This window comes from Euphorbia lathyris, chromosome 4, assembly GCF_963576675.1.
Source record: "Euphorbia lathyris chromosome 4, ddEupLath1.1, whole genome shotgun sequence".
Lineage (NCBI taxonomy): Eukaryota > Viridiplantae > Streptophyta > Magnoliopsida > Malpighiales > Euphorbiaceae > Euphorbia > Euphorbia lathyris.
The window spans coordinates 42090227-42111886 of record NC_088913.1 but is presented as its reverse complement, the minus strand read 5'-3'; the positions used below and the strand labels follow the sequence as shown (position 1 = coordinate 42111886).

The 21660-nt window shown below is 35.0% G+C and overlaps 2 protein-coding genes across 3 annotated transcripts; one reads left to right on the top strand and one right to left on the bottom strand.

Moving 5' to 3' along the window:
• The first annotated feature begins 9236 nt into the window (after nt 1-9236).
• Nucleotides 9237-19692, top strand: LOC136225655 (uncharacterized). 2 transcript variants are annotated; one of them, XM_066013760.1, is made up of 12 exons: nt 9237-9677; nt 9969-10197; nt 10402-10549; nt 10737-10829; nt 12054-12211; nt 12756-12921; nt 14132-14274; nt 15629-16316; nt 16559-16671; nt 17727-17982; nt 18693-19252; nt 19365-19692. In XM_066013760.1, the coding sequence occupies exons 1-11, from the start codon at nt 9500-9502 to the stop codon at nt 18963-18965; spliced, it is 2445 nt and encodes an 814-aa protein (XP_065869832.1). In that variant the 5' UTR covers nt 9237-9499; the 3' UTR covers nt 18966-19252; nt 19365-19692. The 2 variants fall into 2 exon arrangements, with proteins under 2 accessions (XP_065869832.1, XP_065869833.1); XM_066013761.1 differs by lacking the exon at nt 9237-9677 and having other exon boundaries at nt 10058-10197; nt 10394-10549.
• Nucleotides 19693-19967: 275 nt separating this feature from the next.
• On the bottom strand, nt 19968-21174 carry LOC136225656 (pathogenesis-related thaumatin-like protein 3.5). The gene is made up of 3 exons (XM_066013762.1): nt 21106-21174; nt 20246-20924; nt 19968-20164 (listed from the first exon to the last, which is right to left on the bottom strand). Exons 1-3 carry the CDS (start codon nt 21161-21163, stop codon nt 20023-20025), a joined length of 879 nt encoding a protein of 292 aa, XP_065869834.1. The 5' UTR covers nt 21164-21174; the 3' UTR covers nt 19968-20022.
• Nucleotides 21175-21660: the final 486 nt, after the last annotated feature.

The window sequence follows — 21660 nt, the reverse complement described above, 5'->3', positions numbered from 1 at the left end:
TATTGAAATGTTTCGCAGCAGGGTTGGGTCACTTTTAGAGACCTGGTCGACTAAACATTGAAAATATCTCCGATCCTCCGTCTGATCATTACACCCTGCATTTTCATCAGTCTGGCCATAATTAATTAAAAGTGTTCTCTAGAACACATGAACCCTTTCAATACTGATCATACGGTTAAGATCATAAGCTTGTTTGAGCTTGCATGCATATAGTATCTAATGAGAGGTTCTCAATACACAACCACAAAGCACGTTCACTTCATGGCTCACATCTCTCATGCACTCTAACTCTTCACTGAGCAACTGTATGTAGTGGTGGGAGACATTGCAGACTAGGTAGTTAAGTGGGAATTCGGAGTACATGACTCCTTAACGAAGCCTAGACTGTTCAAGCATGTACCTGATAAGAAGATAAACATACTATCAGTTGCCCGAGATTACAAATACCTGATAAGAAGATAAACATACTGTATTAGAACATATTGCAAATACCTAATATTAGTTGCCTGATATTCTATCTGCTTGTGGACCTTCTGCCATACCGTATCGAGGAAGCCAGTGGCTGTATTGAGCCATTGCTTTAGACTCACATGTTCACTCTCCACATGACAAGAAGTTGTGTTGTCAAAATGTAGGAAATCTTTCATCCAAGTAACAACAAACTTCTCCTTATGCACCAACCATGTCTCCTCAACGTACGAGATAAGATTTTGGTACCTATTCATCGAATCCTTCATCTTGCTCAGATTTATCTCGTACTCCGCAATGGTTAAGGATTGTATTATTGTTCTCCATTTTCCATTCTTGAATTTAGCGGCAAATGATTTATCACCCATAATTCTGTACACTCGATCTTCTACATCCTTATTTATATGTCAGGTGCATAGCAAGTGTGTTGAATGTGGAAAAACCTCTAGGAGCGGCTTCAACAACCCCAACTCCCTATCACTAACAATAACAGTCGGGTTGAGATCGAACCCCATCAAAACCCTTAGCCGCTGCAGGACCCAACGATAGCTCCCTTCAGTCCCATCTTTAATGATGGCATACACAATCTTAAAGTTGTTATTGCATGGCGTCATCCTAACCATTTCAACACATGGCATTTTGTACTTGTTGGTTTTGTATGTTGAATCAATGTCGATGTACCAGTAATAGGTCCTAAATAAATCTATTGATTCTGGATGTGCCATAAACACATGCGTTATCACGCCAGAATGAGGATCAGCTTGCGTATAATGAACATACTTGTTCTCGAGAGCAATATGATAGAACTGACTAGCCAGGTCTCTACCTTCGAACCTATCATTCCTCATCTTATCCCTATAATTGTAGACGTGTTTAATTGTTGGGTTGTCTTCGGGATGCTTTTCTTTAACGGCTGCTAAAATAGCACAGGGCTTTGCTTGAGCCGAACTCATATCACGCACAATTATTTTAGATGTGGTACTGAGTCCGCTCATCTACCGACTTCCCTCTAGATACACACGTAACGTATAATTGTGCTGACCAGTTAACCCAGCCTTAGTCTGTATCCCCCAACCAGAAAGGTCTGAATGTTAATAGACTTTAAGCTGAAATTTACATCTGCACGCTTTAGTTTTACTTTTTCTTATTAAAGTATTTCCATCCGTTCTCCCTCTGTAGCGTTCACCCCGTGAACATCTCAACACTATTTTTCCCCATGTTTATGCGAAGATGTTATAATCTCAAACCCATTTTGAATAGCTACCTGTTTTGCCCAATCAACAACATCTTGACATGAAGGGAAAACGGTGTCCGTTATGAAACGGGAACTGTAATCAATGCCGTCGGGTTTTCAATCTTCTAACGGTTCTTGAATATATAAAAAATGCATAATAGGTATTAACAATACGTGCAAAAATTAAAAAATTAAAATTCGGGGCTTCTTCGAGCCTTTTTTAGGCTAAATGGGCAGCCTGCCCGTTCCACCGTAGGTAGGAACGGGCAGCTTACACTGTCCGTCCTACGGCTGGAATGGGCGCCGCGTGCTACCCATTTCGTAGGAGGAATGGGCGGCGCATGCTGCCCGTTCCGTAGGCCGAACGGGTGGTTCATCTGTTCGATCTATGGAACGGGCAGCATGCGCCGCTCGTTCAGGCCAAATTCAACAAAAAAAAAAACAAATTCAATACATCGTGTTCGAAATCATGGTCTTCGGAAATGCTCGGATCCATTTTCGTCAAAGTCGGGTTTTTTGGCTTGGGAGAGAAAGAGATGGAAAGGACTTTGAGTTTTAGTAGGAAAAAAATGAGAAGGGCGAAAGGATCAACGAGGGGCGGTGAAGAGTAAATAAAAGGGCGGTCAATAGCAATACACTTTTGTATTAATAATTTATTAGTAAATATAATAATTAATAATTTTAATAATAAAATAATAAATAATTAGTGAATATAAAAAATATTGTTTGCGATAATGACCTTACTCGGTAAAGATCTTTTTGGATAAAATTAGAGGCTTGAACTACTTTGAAAGTTTTGACTAATCAAACGTTGATGAAAAGATGTTTGAAAGAGTTTATTAAGTCCAAAACATTAATTTTGAAAAAACTGGTTTTAGGAGCTTTTTCCATTAACTTATTGCTGCATCTCTTTTGAAGAACAATTTTACCCTAATTACCCTTTAACCCCAAATAAAGACTTTACTTTGTATTTATCTGTTATTTTACACAAATAGCTATTAACAATCAGCTAAATTTTGCCAAATAAGTTTACACAATAATTTTAGTCAAATCAGCTAACAGAAAAGGTAATCAACTAACAGTTAATGTAATCAGCTAACAACTAACAACTATTTGTCAAGTCACTCTTAAATCACTAAAAGTCAATTATTTAAATTATTTTTAGAGAGTAAACTAAGACCCACTTGGAAATGCTCTTACCAAACTAGAAACTTTCAATCTTATCTTTCCCAAAATACCTTAGTATATATATTATGACCTTGTTTGGCAAATAGCGGTTAGCTGTTATAGCTCATTATATTAGCTATTAGCTGATTGTGCAAACTTGTTTGGTAAAACTTAGCTGATTGCTAATAGTTGTTTGTATAAAATGACAAATGTCTTCGGTTAGCTGTTATAGCTCATTATATTAGCTATTAGCTGATTGTGCAAACTTACTTAGCTGATTGCTAATAGTTGTTTGTATAAAATGACAAATAAAGACATTGTAAAAAAAAATATAAATTTTAACAAAGACAAGATTCAAACCTTGGACCTTTAGATTATAGACTCTAATACTCACCACTACACTACCATTTCACTTATGTCTATCATTAACTATTTAAGAATAAATAATAATATTATAAGTTAAATAATAAAAATATGATTTATTATTATTTTTTTATTTAGATAAATATTATTAAAAAATTATTATATTTTCTTTGATTCAAAAAAAATATTATATTTTTTCAATATTAATAAAAATTTAATTAGCATTTAAATTTTAAATATATACAAATAAATTTTAAAAATCTAATAAATTTAAATTGAATTATAAAATATATATTCTATTAGCATATTTATATTTTAGTTATTAATAAAAATAATCACTATTTTTTTTTGAAACAGAGATAAACTTTATTAAACATCACAAAACATGTCTCTTACAATGGCATCACCGATCCAACTCGGTTCAGAAAAAGAAATGTAATCGTTAGCTAAGGAACTAGTCTGTCTTGCCATCGCATGAGCATCTGTGTTCGCTAACCGCGGTATAAATAAGACGGAGTAACCCGGTCTTGAAATCAAAATATCCCTACAATCATGTAATATGCAACCATAATCAGAAAGATCTTCACTGTTGTTTAGAATACTAGAGACCACTCCTTGCGCATCCGACTCGAATATAACTCGTTCCCAACCCTCGTTTGCTGCTAAAACCAGTGCTTTCCGGATTGCCAAAATTTCAACAACACGAGGTTCCGTTACACCAATAACCTTCGAGCTGCAGACAATAATTACCTTACCCTGGCTCCGAACTACACATCCCAGGCCACCCGACTGCTGCTCGTGGAAAACAGCACCATCCGTGTTGCATTTCAGATGACCAGCAGGCGGCGGGATCCCCAAATTTGGGGACGAACTGATGTATCGATAGTTGATTGGACCTACAGATTGTGCGATTTTCACTCCTCATAAAATCCCAGACAGCGCGTCCAGCATACAACAGGCTGCTGCACCACTCCCTTCCACATCAGTGTGTTACGTTGCTACCAGATCGTATAAAAAACTAGCACAGTTTTAATAAGATCACATTGTTCGAAGAACCAATCTGCAGCAGTGTCATGAAGACCAATCGGAGCAGTAACACGAGCCTCATTCCAGCAGCTAACTGCAAAGGGGTAATCTGCAAATAAGTGCCATCTGTGTTCGATATTGGTCAGACATAGACAACACTCCGTTTGAATAGCCATTCTTCTTGCCTGAAGCGTATGTCTTATAGGTAAACAACCCGCGCAGAACTTCCATAAAAAGTGCTTCACATTCGGAGGTAAATGTAACTGCCAGACTCTCCTCCATCCCATAGATTCAACGACATTTGCACGAGAAGATTCGAGTGCCTTATATCCTGATTTTGGGGTGTAAATTCCATTTTTAGTATGCATTCATATCATTCTATCCTCCATCTTCCTATACGGTAATATCACCTTTAGAATTGCAGCAGCTTCCACTTCCTGGAATTGAGATTCCACTTTACCCCTATCCCAGATTTTAAAGCCATCCATGAATAAGTCCTTCACTCTAGCGTTCATCTCTAAACAATCAGCACTCATAATGCCTCTCAGCTGGCCGTCAACCTCAATCCAAGGATCTTCTAAAATTCGAATTGTCTCGCCATTCCCCACCCTCCATTTTAACCCGAGTTTTAAAACCGGGATCGAGCTCCAAACACCCCTCCAAATCATACTAGGATTATTACCCAAATTTGAAGAAAGGAAAGTACTGTTCTGAAAATATATTACTTTGAAAATCTTACTTACCAATGATTTTGGCGCTGAAACCAGTTTCCAACCTTGTTTTCCTAAAAGGGCTAAATTGAATAAGTGTAGATCACGGAAACCCATTCCCCCTTGACCTTTGTTAAGGCACATTTTTGACTAATCAAACCAATGGATATTCCGTTTGCCGTTCAGTTTCATACCCCATCAGAATGAGTTCATCATTTTCTACAATTCATCACATATAGATAATGGTAGCAGGAAAGTACTCATGCAGAAGGTTGGAAGGGCTTGAGCAATAGCTTTGATAAGGACTTCCTTCCCCACTTCTGAAAAGAACCTGAATCCCCAACTACTTAATCTTTTCCTTAACCTATCAAGCAGAAAACTAAAAACATTCCTTTTGGACCTCCCAATAAGAGAGGGGAGGCCCAGATACCTTCTAGTATCCAGAGGATTCGAAACACCAATCATCAACTTTATGTGTTGACTGACATCATTATGCACATTAGGGCTAAAGAAAATACCCGATTTGTGAAAATTGATAGCTTGACCAGAAGCTTCTTCATACCGGGCAAGAATGTTTGCAATCACCTCTGCTTCATCTACAGTGGCCCCAAAAAATAAAAAGTTGTCATCAGCGAAGAACAAATGTGATACCGATGGTGCTCTGCGATGAATTTTACAGCCCGTGATCAAATTATCGGCTTCGGCTCTAGATAAGAGTTTCGATAAAACTTCTGCACACAAGATGAATAGGTAAGGTGACAATGGGTCCCCTTGCCTCAAACCTCTACCCGGGGAGATAGGACCCACCAGGTCTAGGGGTGAGCATCGATTCGGTTCGGTTAATAACCGAACCGAACCGAAATTGGCTCTATTTTCATAACCGAACCGAACCAAATAAGTTTGGTAACCGAATTTGATTTAACCGAAATTTTTTGGTTCGGTTCGGTTACCGACCGAATAACCGAAAACTCGAAATATTTAAATTTTTGTACATTTTTATTTAATTAGTTTTCTTGTACAAAAGTTACAATTGAATAAATTGAAGGCTATCAAACCAAAATATGTATATACAAAGATAAAAATGTATTTTTTAGGGTTGAACTTTTTATTTATATATATATAAAGATAAAATTATATTTTTTATATTTATATATTAAGTTCGGTCGGTTATCGGTTACACCGATATTTTTTTTTTCAATAATCGAACCGATAACCGATTACCAAATTAAGCTAAAATTAAAACCGAACCGAACCAGAATATTAAAATAACCGAACCAAACTAAGATTTCGGTTCGATTATCGATTCGGTAATCGGTTACCGGTTTTTTTGCTCACCCCTAACCAGGTCCCCATTTACAGCAATGTGGTATTTTATCGATGTAACATAGAGTTTAATCCATTCAACCCATGTGGGTTGAAAGCCCATTCTAATTAAAACAGCTTCGAGGAATCTCCAATCAACTCTATCATAGGCTTTGCTAATGTCAATTTTAAGAGCCACATTACGTTTCTGCCCTCTCTGATTCCTCTTCATGTGGTGTAAAGATTCAAAAGCCATCTGTACACAATCAGTAATAGATCGCCCAGGGACAAAAGCCGCCTGACTCTCACTGATTATATAAGGGATGATCTTCTTTAGTCTGTTTGCCAATACTTTTGCTAACACCTTGTAAATAACGTTGCATAATGAAATCGGTCTGAAATCCCCGATTTTCAATGGATTATCGCCTTTTGGAATTAAAACTATGGTTGTAGTGTTTAAACCATCCGGAAATTCACATTTGTCGAGCCAGCTCTTACACGCTTTGACCACATCCTCGCCAATTGTAGACCAGAAGTGTTGATAGAACCCCGAGTTGAGGCCATCGGGACCCGGGGATTTATCAGGAAACATCTGAAACACCGCCTCCTTGAACTCTGCTTCAAGGAATGGTCTAGCCAAATTCTGATTCATCTCCTCCGTCACTACAACATCCAACACATTTAAATCCACCGAATCTGTAATGTTTGAAGGAGAATAAATGTTCTGAAAGTGTAATTGGATGTGATCGCATAATTCATGCTGTACTGTTATGCTGCTACCATTTTCATTAATTAATTGGCTAATACGATTCTTCTTTTGACGGGCCTGTGCGCAAGAATGGAAGTATCGAGTGTTTCGATCGCCATCCTTTAACCAGTAAATTTTTGCCCTTTGATGCCAGTAAGTCTCTTCCTGTGCTAATAATTCATTCAATTTACTTCTGACCTCAAGGAACTTGTTTACCGAGTTTGTATCCACCATATCACACAGAACCTCCATTTGACGCTTCATCATTGCCAATTTTGCAGAGAATTGCTGCCTATAAGTTTTGCCCCATTGTTTCATTGAAGCAGCGCAGGAAAAATAATCACTATTAATTTTAAAAGTATATCGTTTCTTTAATTTTTGTATTTATTTCGTATCAAATTTATTAATTTGATATCATGTTTTGATAATAAATAAATAAATATTTATATTAGTATAACTTTTATGAATATTATACTATGTTATAAGATTAAATATAAACAAAATATAATTTGCACATGACTTTTGAATACCGGTTAGATCTCGGTTAAACCTCAAACCCTTGACCCTTTTATTTTTCGGTTCTTTAACCGGTTCGGTTTTGACAACCATGCTCAAGACAATATGTTTTAAGATATTTTATTAATGAAGTTTTCATTTTATATCTGTTTGATTTATCACATAGTGTTGATTTACTATTAAAAGACATTTATCTTTCATCATATAACTTAAACTAAGGTCCATAGATTATGATTAGCACATAGAGTGTTAATACAAGATAAAGTGAGATGTCAAAAACAAAATAACCATAGAAAACACATTGATACTAATATCAAATGATCTCAAGTCAAGCATTATATAAAATAATTAATATAATATCGTTGAGACTTGTATGTAACAATATTTTCTATTCCTGAATAGGAAGTTGATCTTACAAGTTGTAGATATGTAAATGTCTAGGCAATTACATGGATGAATACGAAAGTGTTTATATATATTGAAGATCTAAAAAGGCCCAAACTTCTCCTTAAGGCATATAATCTAGAAAGTCCAATTTTTGTTTAGCACAGAAACACAAGATTAGGTTTATGATGCCGGACAAGATCTCTAAGAATGTCGACTGCTCGTGGATTTCCAATCACACGACTGTTCCGGGCCAAAATGCTTATGATGATGGACTCGAAGCAGCTATACGAAGATAACAAAAAAAAAACTTATCAATGAAATAAGACAAAGCAAAGCTTGTGAATGAGAGAAGAAGGGTAAAACTTGCATACCAAGAAATGAAATGACCAAAAGTGTTATTAAGTTGGAAATATGAATAAGATTCAAAAACACGTAGTTCATAAATAAAATAAAAATTATATGTAAATTTTATATAATTTTTAAAAGTAATTATATTTATTAGTTAAAAAAAAGCAATTATATTTATTTACTCATAAAAATATTTTTATATTTTTTTTGAAACGGAAAAATAATTTTATATTTTTAAAATTATTAAAAAATTTAAATTATATATTTGTTTTTATTGCATAGCTATTAAATAGTGGAAAAATAAATATTCAATTTGAAGTGTTAAATATTATAAATATAAGATAAAATATTGAATATAAAAATATTAGTTAATAATTAAAGTAAGGCATTATACCCATTTGGGTCCTTAAACTAAAACTTCAAAATCAATTAGGACCATAAACTGTCAAAATCATCAATTAGGTCCCTTAACTAAGCAAAAATCATCAATTAAGCTCTTATCCTATCATAAAATCGGAAACTGTGACTATTTGATATAGACTGTAATAATATCTGTGTTGATTCAAAATGAATTTGAGAAAGAAGGTATGAAATTGTTCAACCGAATGATTTTCGATGAGGCCTAAATTGAAGATTTTTGTTTAGAATGAGGACTCATGATGATTTTTAACTAGTTCGGGGACCTAATTGATGATTCTGATAGTTTAGGATTCTAATTGACTTTGAAACCATATTTTAGGGACCCAAATGGGTGTTATGCCTTAAAGTAAAGAGTGAACAAAAAATATTAGTTAATAAGTGTTAACTTATCAAAATAATGTTTAAGTGATTAGTTTTTTTAAAAAGAATTTCAAGTGATTAGTTAAATAGTACGTTTTAGTCATCTCTAGATTAGTATTATTGGTAAAATAAGTGCTCAATTATTAGTAAGAGGATGGTGGACCATTATCACTGCCGAAGGTATCTACATCTACTCTTTCTTAACCATTTTGAGTTTCTCATTTCATTTGGACTCGCATTTTAATTGAGTACCAAAAAAATCCAATTCAAAGCATTCAACTTTGGTTCTGCTAGCTTCACATGATTGGCACTTTGACAGCCGTATAAGACTAAAAAAACCCACTTCCAGTTCCTATTGCTTGCTTCTTCTTTTCGTTTTCTTTCAAACGGTTAGTTATGTGCTCAAAGTTCTGATCTTGGGTATCGGGAAAGGGGAAATAGTGAATCAAGATGCTCTCAAAATTCCACTTGAATGCATCACCAGCTACACCCACTTCTTTGGTTTTGTTTCAAAGGGACTTTTGCAAGTTTGGCTACTCAACATTCAACTTCTCTCGCCGCAGGTTGAGGTTTAAGGTTGTGGCTCAGTCTCCTGACAACAGATGGAAGCTTAAAGATATTGATGCTAGTAAGATTTTTCCATCTTTTGTAAAAAGTAGCTATTATGTTATGCCTGCAAATGATGAACAAAGATACGTGATGCTTTGTTGTATAATTTTGTCAAATACAGCCTTTCAGTTCTCTAGGAAATGGATTTCAAATATAAGTGATACTTCCCCATGAAATAGTGAGGGTTTTGAATCGGAACACACTGACCTTTGTTTATATGTTTATAGGTGGATCTTTTGTATGCTTTATAACTTTTCTTATTCAAAATTCTGATTTTCTCAATGCCTGTGAAACTTTTATATATTGATAGAGGTGGTTCAAGAAAGATTCAGTCTATGGTTGTCTAAGACCCAGGATCTTTTCAATGAAGTCACTATGCCACTGGTAAAATCTGGCTATGCTGGAAAACCCGATCCTGTTAATTCATTTGATGCTCCAGAGCTGGAGGAAATATTCATGGGAGAACAAACTATTCATAGTAGTACTCCCAATGGAGTTCTCTCATTTGCTGCAATAGTATCCATTGAGCAATTTAGCAGGTAAAAGCATCTGTATGGTCATTTTTGTTTGAATTTTTTATTCTACCATGTAGGATGAAATTATTGTTATGTAAATACTGAAAACTGATGATAGTTCTCTATATATATCTACCATGCCAATTTTTCCTTCTACTGTGCTGTGTGATTCCCGCCTTTAAAACTGATTGCAGAATTTTGATTTGACTCATGGAATAAGATCTGCAGGATGAATGGATTGACTGGCTCTAAAATGCAGAAGATTTTTAAAACAATTGTTGCTGAACCTGTTTATAATGATGCCCGCAATTTGGTGGAGTACTGCTGCTTTAGATTCTTGTCAAGGGATAGCTCTGTAATCCATCCCTGCCTAAAGGTCCGATGATTTTATTATCTGAGTAATTTTTGCCCTTGTATATCATGTTCTTGAAATCTTTAGCCTTGTATATCAATCTGATAGCTTGGTCACCTTAAAGTTGATCAGTTTATTTGAATTTTTCTTGGTCTTTAAACATACACAATATTTGTTTACTCCATAATGAAACAAGAATGATTCATTCCAGGAACCAGCATTCCAGCAACTAATTTTCATAACAATGCTTGCATGGGAGAATCCTTACGGCAAGGAAAATGGTTCTGAAAAGGCTTCTCTTCAGGTTTGTTTTCTCATGTTCACCGTTTTTTAGGACATTGTTCATAGAATGATGATTATTAAACTTTCTTAATTTCATTAAAGAATATTGCCTTTTCGAGAAGAAGTAGATGGTATCATTGGGTGGCCTGGATGGCTTCGATCCGACATTATTGAAAATAATTAAGGATTTATAGTATTAGCTTTTTTATTACTAGAAACTGCAACAGTGCAACTACAAGGTATATATTCTTCTATTGGATTCTTTGGGATGGCACAAGAGTGGTTCTAACAAATCTTTAATGATAATTAATGGTCTAAACTAAACCTAACTTTATTACCGCTCTCATAGTGAGTACTAGTGAATTATATTTTGATGAATGTCAGAGATATTAATAAAAGCTATTCTTGGGCGTATCAACTTAAGCTTTTTGGTCAAATTATTTCTTGCAATGAACATATTGCTCAGGAGTTCTAAAGGGTGACAGTTTAAAGAAGCTTTATATCTTCATTAAGTCATGGAAAGGACAAGGTAAAAATGTCTGCTTAGCCTTCCGTATGCTCAATCTGATATTGCAAGATAATGGTCAACTTTTTTGTCAAAGTTCCTTCAAAATTAATAAGAGAATGGAAAACTAATGCAGGAAATGTTTCTCCTCTATATCTGTTTCGTGGCTAATTTGGAGTCAACGCAACCAACTAAACTTAATTTGATAGTGTCCTAGTCATCTCTCCTTTTTAAACATCCCATATTGCTAAATTGGGAAGCTATATGGCTCCTTAAATATGTGAGACAATCCTAACCCTTTGAGGTACCAATTGGGGGTGAGTTTTTGTTTACATGGTATCTCCCCCCCCCCCCCCCCCCCCCCCCCCCCCCATCCCATTGGGAAGCTATATGGCTCCTTAAATATGTGAGACAATCCTAACCATTTGGGGTGAGTTAGGTCTTTGTTTACAAGACGGAGTTCAAGAGAAAGAGCGCATGGATAATGATTAGTGGTTGTACGTCTGTATCCAAATTTGGTTTATTTCTTCATGTCATTTGTATTTAAGTTAGTGAGAGAGAGGGATGGAATAAAGATCAGTGGGTGCTACCTCTTTGTCCCAATTGTGTTTCTTTGTTGATATTGCTTGTAGTTTTGACATACTGGAAGGCCCACTCGCCTCTTTAACGTATTTCATAAAAGTTGTTAGAGTAATGGATGGAAAAAAATATGAACTTCTTCATCTTCTTTTTCAATTGAAGGGAAAGCTTGTAGGAGAAGAGGCTTTTGTACGCATTGCTCCAACGATTTCGGGTGTGGCTGATCACTCTACAGCACATAATCTTTTCAGGGCTCTCACTGGTGATGAACAAGGAATCTCTTTGGGCTTGTGGTTAACTTATATTGGTGAACTTCTCAAGTGAGCTTCCTGATGCCCTCTGTAATCATTTATATTTTTTGACTTGTACACTTTTGATGTTTTGAAATGAAATATAATATAAAAATTATATTTTTATTGCCACAACAAATATGGATGGCGGTACAGATTGTTCGGACATTTTTGGCTTTTGAATTGCTAAGAAACAACTTTACTTTATAGTAACAATGGTATGAAAGAGGAATCAAAAGATAGAGGAGGTGATGGAGATTGTTGATTAGATGTGAATAAACTATTCTGAATATTTTTCTGTTGGGTACTTTGGCTTTAGGTAGACTACAATTTTGCATTTTGGATGATTTACAAGTTCATTGTGCTGTTTCTATGATATATTAAGTCTTTGAGTTTGCTTTATGTTAAACTTTCTGGGCGAACAGTAATTACTTTTGGAAGGTTACTGGTCCTCTCTCTTATTTGTTATGTTCATTTAACTCCCTCTGCTCTCTTAACATAATTGATAGGCATAGTTAGTAAACATATTATCTTCCTCGTATATTTTGGGTCAGTCATATTGATTTTAGTGTAGAGTGCATGAAGGACGGAGATCCTACCAGACTCGTGAATATCCTGATATTTTGGAGGAGCAAATTTTATGCATTGGCTCCAGCAGGAAGCGTCCTGTTCTCAAATGGGAGAATAACATGGCATGGCCAGGAAAGGTCATTTTAACTGACAGAGCACTTTATTTTGAGGTATTCATTCCTTCAAAAGTTGTTTCGACTCTTCAAAATTTCATGTTAAATCCCTTCACCCCCCTCCTCCATATATGAATCTCCTTGTATAACTGGTTTACTTTAGAAGGATTTATTTAAACAATGTAGGAGGCATTTTTTTCCCTCCATTGAGTCAACATAATTATATAATAATATTTCTTATGAGATGTTAACTAATGAAGCAATGAATGGATTGGTATAACTGCAGTTTACCATTTTGAAAGATATTAAACTGTTTAAGAATCTAGATTGTCTAACTCATTACACATCTATGTGATGCTATATGCATATCGTGTTCTGCAAGATAGTTAGGCTCTTAGGGCTTGAAATAAGTTGTCCTTGCTTTCAGTTCTTAATGCCCTTTGGTTTGTGAATATATGATGTTTGTTTCTTCAAAATATTGCATATTGGCTCTTCACTTGTGAAGATGAGAGTTCATCTCAATATCAAAGCTCAGACCTGGATTGACAGTTTGACATAAATTTGTCAAATTTCATATTTTCTAACAATAATTTGATGGTTCTTTCTCTGGCTCAAACTCCTAGAGCCTTAGTCCACATATACTGGGTTTTCAAGTCTTGTATGCATGATGGGACTAAAAGACTTATTTTGTTGGCAGATTTTTATCATTAATTTGATTGCACTTGTAAGCATATGTTACTGTTTTCCATTGCTAAAGCATCTCATAATATAATCTGGAATCTAAGGGTTTTTTTTTTATTATTGTTTATGAATGTGAATTACAGTGTTATGTACATCTGAATTGTTTTTATCATTATGTACTTTTGTTCTTCTTTCCTCCAAAAAGTATGTGATTTCATATGCATGATTGTAAGTAGTATGCTCACTTTTTAGCTTAATTGCTTAACTACCTTGTTATGAAGCTGTTGAAAATTTGAAATCTAGCCATTTCTGTTTAGCACATAGTTGCATCCTTCTTTATATGCTTTGCCACTTTTTGCCTACTGTACCTTGAAATTGGGAGAAGATGATCTCAGACCTGACAAACAAATTTCACCTGATTGTAAATTCATTTGAAGGCTTGTTTCTCTCAATGCAAAATTCTTCAAGTGACTGAGAAATAATACGAGCAAACTCATTAAATGTGTATATTTGTAGCAAAATTTATAGCTCAACTTGTTTAATTGAAGTTATTTCTCTTACATAGCGTATCATGTTTGGCTTGCAGGCGGTAGATTTGCTCAGACAAAATGATGCTAAACCTAAAAGGTTCGATCTTACTAGGAAGGGTTTACAGGTGGAGAAAACAAAAGTTGGACCTTTTGGCTCCGGGCTTTTTGATTCTGCAGTTTCTATTTCATCTGGTCACAAGTGAGCATACTTCACAAGCTGTCCCATTCTCTTGAGAATTATTTGATTGGGGACTTACATGCATATATACATTACATACATACATACACGAGTTATCTTTGATGTTGCTTCTATATCAGTTGGTTATTTTGCTTCTAACCTTGTTAAATGGGATTTGTTACTTTTGTATTATATTGCATAATGTTACGACACTGCAATAAGTCTTTAGATCTTTTAGCTAAAATTTAAGGATTTATTCTATTTAATGTTTTAAATATTTGGGAAGTTTTATTATTTAATATTCTATTGTTTAAGATTTTTTTTATTTAGGATTTGTATTAGTTGGGGACTTTCATTATTTTAGGAGTCTTATTATTTAAGAGTTTATTATGTAGGGGCTTTACTACTTAGGAGTTTCTCGAAATATATATTTAGGATCCTTGTCTATTCATAGAGGAGGATCATATTCAATGAAAGAAATTATGAATTTTTAGTCAAATAAGAATTAAGCAAGTTTGGGTGATCTCTTACAAATCACCATTAAGTTTTCCGAAATAGGTTTATCAAAGAACATGAGTAACAAGGAAATCAAGTAGATTTTCCGGTGAATAGACCTGTGACGAGATCCTATATGCAGGTTTTTAAAAACAATCTGCCACGGAAATCAGAGTTAACATATTTGATTTGCTAGAGTAAGGTGAGGCTGGTATTTTGACTAATAGAACTTATGATGCATGCTGATGATTTCAACCATTGTTGCTATATTCTTGCTTGAAAAGTTTATCAGTAACCCTTGGATGAAATTGTCCAAAAGAGTACAAAGAGGTTTCGAGAAAAAGGCTAAGATATTAGCATGTTTTTTAGTATTTGAGAGGACACAAATGTAGAATAAATTTTCTAGTTAGTTAATTTATTGGAAGAGTAAATTGAACTAAACTATCGCATGGAATTCTTTTATTGTTTTGAGGGGAAAGATATCTAGTATTTGTTTAGATTGTATTACCTAAGTGCATGCAAGTTTTAACTCATATTTTCTCCTAGGTATATTAACACAGATGAGGGTGATGAATGAAAATTTGAGAAGTTTGTTTAGTTGTTTTCTTTATTATTGCTTGTGAAGGTTCTTAATAATGACACCAAACATAAAGTAACAAGATGGATAACGATTGGCTTGTTTATGCTAGTATACACCTCTAGATGAAATTCATTTATCTGACCTCTATTTATGTTTTAGCGTACCTACTCTTTATGCTTCTCATGGCTTCCGGTTTTTGCTTGAGTTGGGTAGATCCTGTCTCTTTGAACTGTTATAAAAAATATTCTAATTTCTTGCTTATGCATTTACATGTGAAAATTCTATTTTTTTTTTTATCAGATCTGAGACATGGGTGCTAGAGTTTGTTAACATGGGATCTGACTCACGAAGAGATGTTTGGCATGCATTTATAACTGAAGTTGTATCCTTACACAAGTTTGTAGAACAGTTTGGACCTGAAGATGGTGACCAGTCAATATTTCAAGTCTATGGTGCCCAAAAAGGAAAGAAAAGGGCTACAACCAGTGCCGTTAATAGCCTTGCTAGACTTCAGACCCTTCAATTTATGCAGAAGCTACTTGACGATCCTATAAAACTTGTTCAGTTCTCGTATTTGCAAAAGTCACCCCATGGGAACATTGTTTACCAAACTCTTGCTGTAAATTACTGGGGTGGGCCTTTAGTAAAAAAATCTACTGAGGCCGAGTATCAACAATTGAAAGTAGCAAAACCACCTGATGAATTATTAGAAGTTAGTAATCATGTATTTGACATAGATGGCAGTGTTTACTTACAGAAGTGGATGAGATCTCCATCTTGGGCTTCCAATGCTTCCATTAACTTCTGGAAGAGTCCTTCAATAAAGCAAGGAATCGTGCTGAGTAAAGATCTTGTTGTGGCAGATATGACTCTTGTAGAGAGGGCAGCAATGATATGCAAAGAAAAATTTCAGGTTGTGGAGAACACTCAAGCAACCATTGATGCTGCAATGATAAAAGGGATACCAAGTAACATTGATCTTTTTAAGGTTCGACTGTTGTTTATTTATTATTTTTCCTATTAGCTTTTCTTCTTCTGAATATTTTTCCCATCTATTTATTGATTCCAACAAGCAATCTGTTTTTGATAATTTTAACTTGAATTTGAGAATTTGGAAGTCCGTAACTTCATTGAACTGAACTGGTGGATTGGTTGTTAGAGATTTATATGACTTTTATTGTTTATATCTTTTTTTCATGTGTAACAGAACTGAATTATGCATTGACGCAGGAACTGATGCTTCCCCTGGCTATTACTGCAAGGAATTTTGAAAGATTGAGACATTGGGAGGAGCCACATCTAACCATCTCTTTTCTTGCATTTGCATACTCAATTATTTTGAGGTAGGTTCTTGCTTGAAAGAATTATTAGTGGGAACAATGTAATTAATTCGTACAAACAGCAAAGTCTAACATAAGTCATCAAGCAAGTAATTAACCTTGTTTATTAGACGATGGCTAATATATGAATACTTTGCATGTGGATCACTCACACAGCACTTGCACTCTTCTTGTATCTTGTGAAGTTCCATTTCCATTAAGGAATTATTTTTCGATTGTTGGTAAATTCTAATAATTAGTTTGGATACTTTTGAGGACTTTTTGATCTTAAAAATATGTAGCAGCCACCTTGATATCATATAATTCTCTCTAAATTATCATTTTAATTTTTAGAAAAAAAAAACTCAGTAATAAGTGATATCGATATGAAATCTTATTCTGGCATAATACAACTGGTTCTTTCTGGCATTATTTATGTTTCATACATAGAACTTAACAGTGGAATTAAGGACACGTGATTTGGGGCCTAGAGAGAGAGGGCTTTAGCTAGTATGTATAGGTGTAGTGTTAGAAGGAAATTGTATTGGAAACTACATAGGTCTGTTTGGCTCCTTTAGTGTTTCTCTGGTCATTGAGTATAGAGGGAAGAGATCTTCCTCTGGGGGTTGGTTTATGCTCAGTCCATTCTATCATTCTTATTTGTTTCATAATAGTCCTCTTCTATATATCTGTTTGGCTATTTTAATCAATTCCTCTGGATCTCTTTCCTGTTTCTGTGAAGGCCTCATATATTACACAGAATGGTCTTGTATTTTGAGAACTTGTTAATTTTGTCCTTTGCTGTTGCACGCCTCGTGTGCTAGATAGAGTGCTTATTTCTTCTGCTTTCTGTTTTCTGCCTCTTTTCAAATTGCTGTCAATTAATTACATCTCTGAACCTTACACTTGTTGTCTTAATTCATATAACTGGATGTGTATTTGCACCGGGATAGTAATATTAGAAAATTATTTTCATTTAAAGCTGATATTAGGTACTTTAATTGTTCTTGCTCCTTTGCTTTATATATCTATCTATGATGTTACAGAATCTAAGCTTGCAGCATGACTTTGTTTTCCAGAAATTTGCTGTCATATGTATTTCCAATGATGTTGATGGTTTTGGCTACTGGAATGTTGACAATAAAGGGGCTTAAAGAGCAAGGCCGCTTGGGACGATCTTTTGGAAAAGTCACCATCCGTGACCAACCACCTTCAAATACTATTCAAAAGATCATAGCTCTAAAAGATGCTATGCGTGATGTAGAAAACTATCTCCAGAATCTGAATGTCGCCCTTTTAAAGATCCGTACAATTGTACTTTCTGGTCAGCCTCAGGTATTTTTCCATGCCTCTTTGAGAAGAACTTTTAAAATAAGCGAACAGTAAGAGTTGTTGGTCACTTCGTTTCCTTTTAAATCCCATTATTTGTGTGATAAGTTTGTCTTCATTTGAACACTAAAGAAATATCAATGTCTTTGTGCAATAAAATTTTCATGTGAGAAGAAATGCAGCTTGATTCCATATCATAGTTTTAGCCTCAGCTAATACTTTGCCAAGTTTGAATACCCAATCATGGAAAAGTCCACAACAAACAAGCAATAATTTGGGATGGAAGTTCCTCATCAAAGGTCATGCTGCAAGGCTTAGATAGCTAGTTCATCTGCTGAACTTGTTTTGCTCGAAAGGTGCACTTATGAACTATGGACCTCCATATGTGAACAGTATCAGTTACCTTTTGATATATATTCTTATTCAGCTTGTCTGCATCAGACTCCTCGCCTTTATTTCCCCCAATTTCTTTGATTGTTTCCCGGTCAGTTTTCTGATATTCCATGCTAAGATACCGTCTATGAAACTTAAGTGCACCTTATTCACCAAGAAAATTAGTAACAAGTATTCCGTGTGCTACATAAGAATGTTTGATATTGAAGTTGCCTGTGTGTTTTATTGTTTATTTCGCAGTTTGGTAGAATTGAAGGATTTCCTAAAACTGTGTATATCTTCAGGTTATGTACCTGACTCTACAATTTTGAATTCTTTATCAGATAACGACTGAAATTGCAATGGTGCTGTTAGCTTCTGCCTCCATTCTTCTCATTGTCCCTTTCAAGTATGTTTCTGCCTTTTTTCTTTTTGATCTCTTCACTCGGGAGCTTGAGTTCCGCAAGAAAATGGTTAAGAAATTCATGACCTTATTGAAAGAGCGGTGGGAAACAGTGCCTGCTGCCCCTGTAGTTGTGTTACCTTTTGAAAGCGACGAGTTAACATCAGAAAATCAAAAAAGAAAAATTGATAGTAAACAATCAGAAGAAAGTTAGGGTAGAAGCAAACCTTGGATTATTTAGCCCACACACAAACCTACTGTGATAAGGTGAGTATTAGTTTTCTTTGTCTATTGTCTGTATATGAAGACACAACTATACTTTAAACTCCAGTCTGCTTTAATTGGGGCAAGGCGATATTCGGAGCAGGATCTGTTGTAAATATGCTTGAACAGGAGTAGAAGTATATTTATTCTGAGCGTAAAACAACATACTGTCCATCAAGTCAATTTCCTCCTGAATCCGATGATTGTCAAGTGAATACCGCCTAATCAAGAGCCAAGGTAAATCCATACAGAAACTTATTTATGCTACATTTTCATGTTGGAGATCTTGTCGTATGACTTGCATTCTTGTTTTTTTTTTTTTTTTTTTTTTTTTTTTTTTTTTTTTCAGTTTGACACTTTACATGTAAGTTTCCATGTGTGGTTGTACCACCAGTAGAGTTGCTGCCGCTCAAATGTGATAACTTTTAGTAAGCATTTACATTGAAGGATACAAATATGGTAATGGAACCCATCAATATTTCAGTTGCATTTGACTGAATAGGTAAGTGGTTCTTGTAATTTCTTTAAATTATAGCTTTTTGTTGACTAGTAACCTTGTATTTGATATGGAGGACTCTTGCCCTTTTTAATGTTTTCTTTAGTCACTTGACGAAAAGATTCTTGTATCTAAATTGACGGAAGAATTTCTTGTATATTGGACATTTTGTTTGGATTCAGATTGTGGTGAGATGGTATTTTTCATCTCTTTTTCCTTGTAAAATATATGCTTGGTTAGCAATGTTCATGTTCAGATCTTGCTTTTCTGGACTTGAGCATGTTTATGTTCAAAGCTACCTATTAATCAAAATCATTTTTTTGAAGGTCATTTTCCTGTGAATTTAATATAATAAAATCATATTTGTGCACAAGCAACAAACATTTAGCATAGTTTGAGGAAAGAAGAAGTTGAGGTTAAGCAACAAGTTTACATGTGAAATAACAAATACAAGAAATGGAAAAACCGGAATTTGTCATTTCAAAAATACTATACAGATTTATAGCAATTGCTAAATGTTGATATGTAAGAAAAGTGCCAAAGGCAATGTCACCATCAAAATCCACCATCCTTGAGGTATTACTGCTTCAGACCCACTATATGATGTATTGCATACAATCTTGTTGTCATGGTAGGAGCAGAAAGTTTGATTCCTGAAACACAAATATCTGTAATTATCAGAACAAAGTTTTGAACTTTGATTAGATGATCATATTTTTGTCCAAAATACATACCTTGATGCACAGAAACTGACAATATAATCTGATGCAGCACATGTTATAATACTTGTTGCATCTGTATCATATGCATAGCTTGATGCAGCAGGGCATACTTGCTTAAAACTTCTTGAATAATTTGAAGCTACACAGGCCACTGGATCTCCATATGTTCCTCTGCAACACAATTCATCCGTGTTGAACACATCGCACGTGCTCCGACAAGCTATCACTTTTCCAGTGTTATTGGACGTAACAGAGAGTTCTGACGGGCAATTTTGCCTTAAATCTCCGTCGCAACCCGCAATACTACAATTTTTTCCCTTGGTGTTGAGAGGTGAAACAGCTATAGGTACATTAAATCCATCCACAAGGCTAACATCAAAAAAGTCAATGTCACCAAGTGTGAATTCAGCTATTGTATTTGGTGGACTACTTGGCTCTGAACAATTTAGAGAGGCTCCACAACTGCCTGTTTCGCATGATCCAGTGCCGTCTTTGTTGAAGTTGCAGCCGGTTCGAGCCCATATCCGGCCACTCCAGCTGGTGGTGGCGTTGTAGAAGGCGGATTGGCCTGGCTTTAGGGGAAAGCCATAACCATCGGTGTCATTACCTTTTGTTAATATTGCAGGCCATATTGTGTCTTTGCAGTTATTGTATAAGGTGAAAGTTTTTCCACTTGAGGAGGAATTTTGGCCTATCCAACATGTTCAAACATCAAGTGAGGTTTCCTTCTATATGCAACTTATAAGGCATATTTTTTTACCTTACTATTAGTGAGAAACTAAAAACACTTAAAAAATGTGCCACATTATGCAATTTTGTATTAAGTTAATAAATAAAAGAGTGGTTGATAAATGGAGTGGCACAAGTGTTACCTGTGGCAAGAGCAATGAAGATGCAGAAGAAAGCAAGAGTAGTGAGGTTTTGAGGCATCTCTAATTCAATTCTCTAATTTTAATTTTAATTTTAATTTTAATTTGAGTGTTATCTGTTTATAAAATGGGAATGGGAAGAATACTTGTACAACACAATACAAGAAGAGTCTTTCTTCTTTCTTCTTTGTTCTTTGCTTACTTACATCTCCAACCAATTTGATACCTTCCTCCTCCGCTCCTTTTCTTTCTAATCCATTTTATTCAATCCTTACTTTAATTCCTTGTTTATCCTATTTTAATACCATCTCAATATTATCTATTTTGGTTTAATTTTTATTCTTTCTATATGGACTTAGATATAGATTCGATATGGACTAAGATGGAGTATAGTATAAGCGAAGTAGCGAAGGAAGTTTTAGGGGAATCTAAAGATAGCATGTCACCGGGTAAGGACACATCTTGGTGGACGGAAGATACGACAAGCAGTAAACAGTAAGCGAGAATCCTATAAAATATTGGGGAAATGCAGGAGTGATGGGAACTACGAAAAGTACA

What these genes read in the sequence shown, in the direction of transcription:
- LOC136225655 (XM_066013760.1), top strand. Translation starts at nt 9,500, where the DNA reads ATGCTCTCAAAATTCCACTTGAATGCATCACCAGCTACACCCACTTCT. An exon ending in TAATCCATCCCTGCCTAAAG is followed by an intron (nt 10,550 to 10,736) that starts GTCCGATGATTT and finishes GATTCATTCCAG; the next exon opens with GAACCAGCATTCCAGCAACT. An exon ending in TCTATTTCATCTGGTCACAA is followed by an intron (nt 14,275 to 15,628) that starts GTGAGCATACTT and finishes TTTTTTTATCAG; the next exon opens with ATCTGAGACATGGGTGCTAG.
- LOC136225656 (XM_066013762.1), bottom strand. Translation starts at nt 21,163, where the DNA reads ATGCCTCAAAACCTCACTACTCTTGCTTTCTTCTGCATCTTCATTGCT. An exon ending in CTTCATTGCTCTTGCCACAG is followed by an intron (nt 20,925 to 21,105) that starts GTAACACTTGTG and finishes CATGTTGGATAG; the next exon opens with GCCAAAATTCCTCCTCAAGT. An exon ending in GTCAGTTTCTGTGCATCAAG is followed by an intron (nt 20,165 to 20,245) that starts GTATGTATTTTG and finishes TTTGTGTTTCAG; the next exon opens with GAATCAAACTTTCTGCTCCT.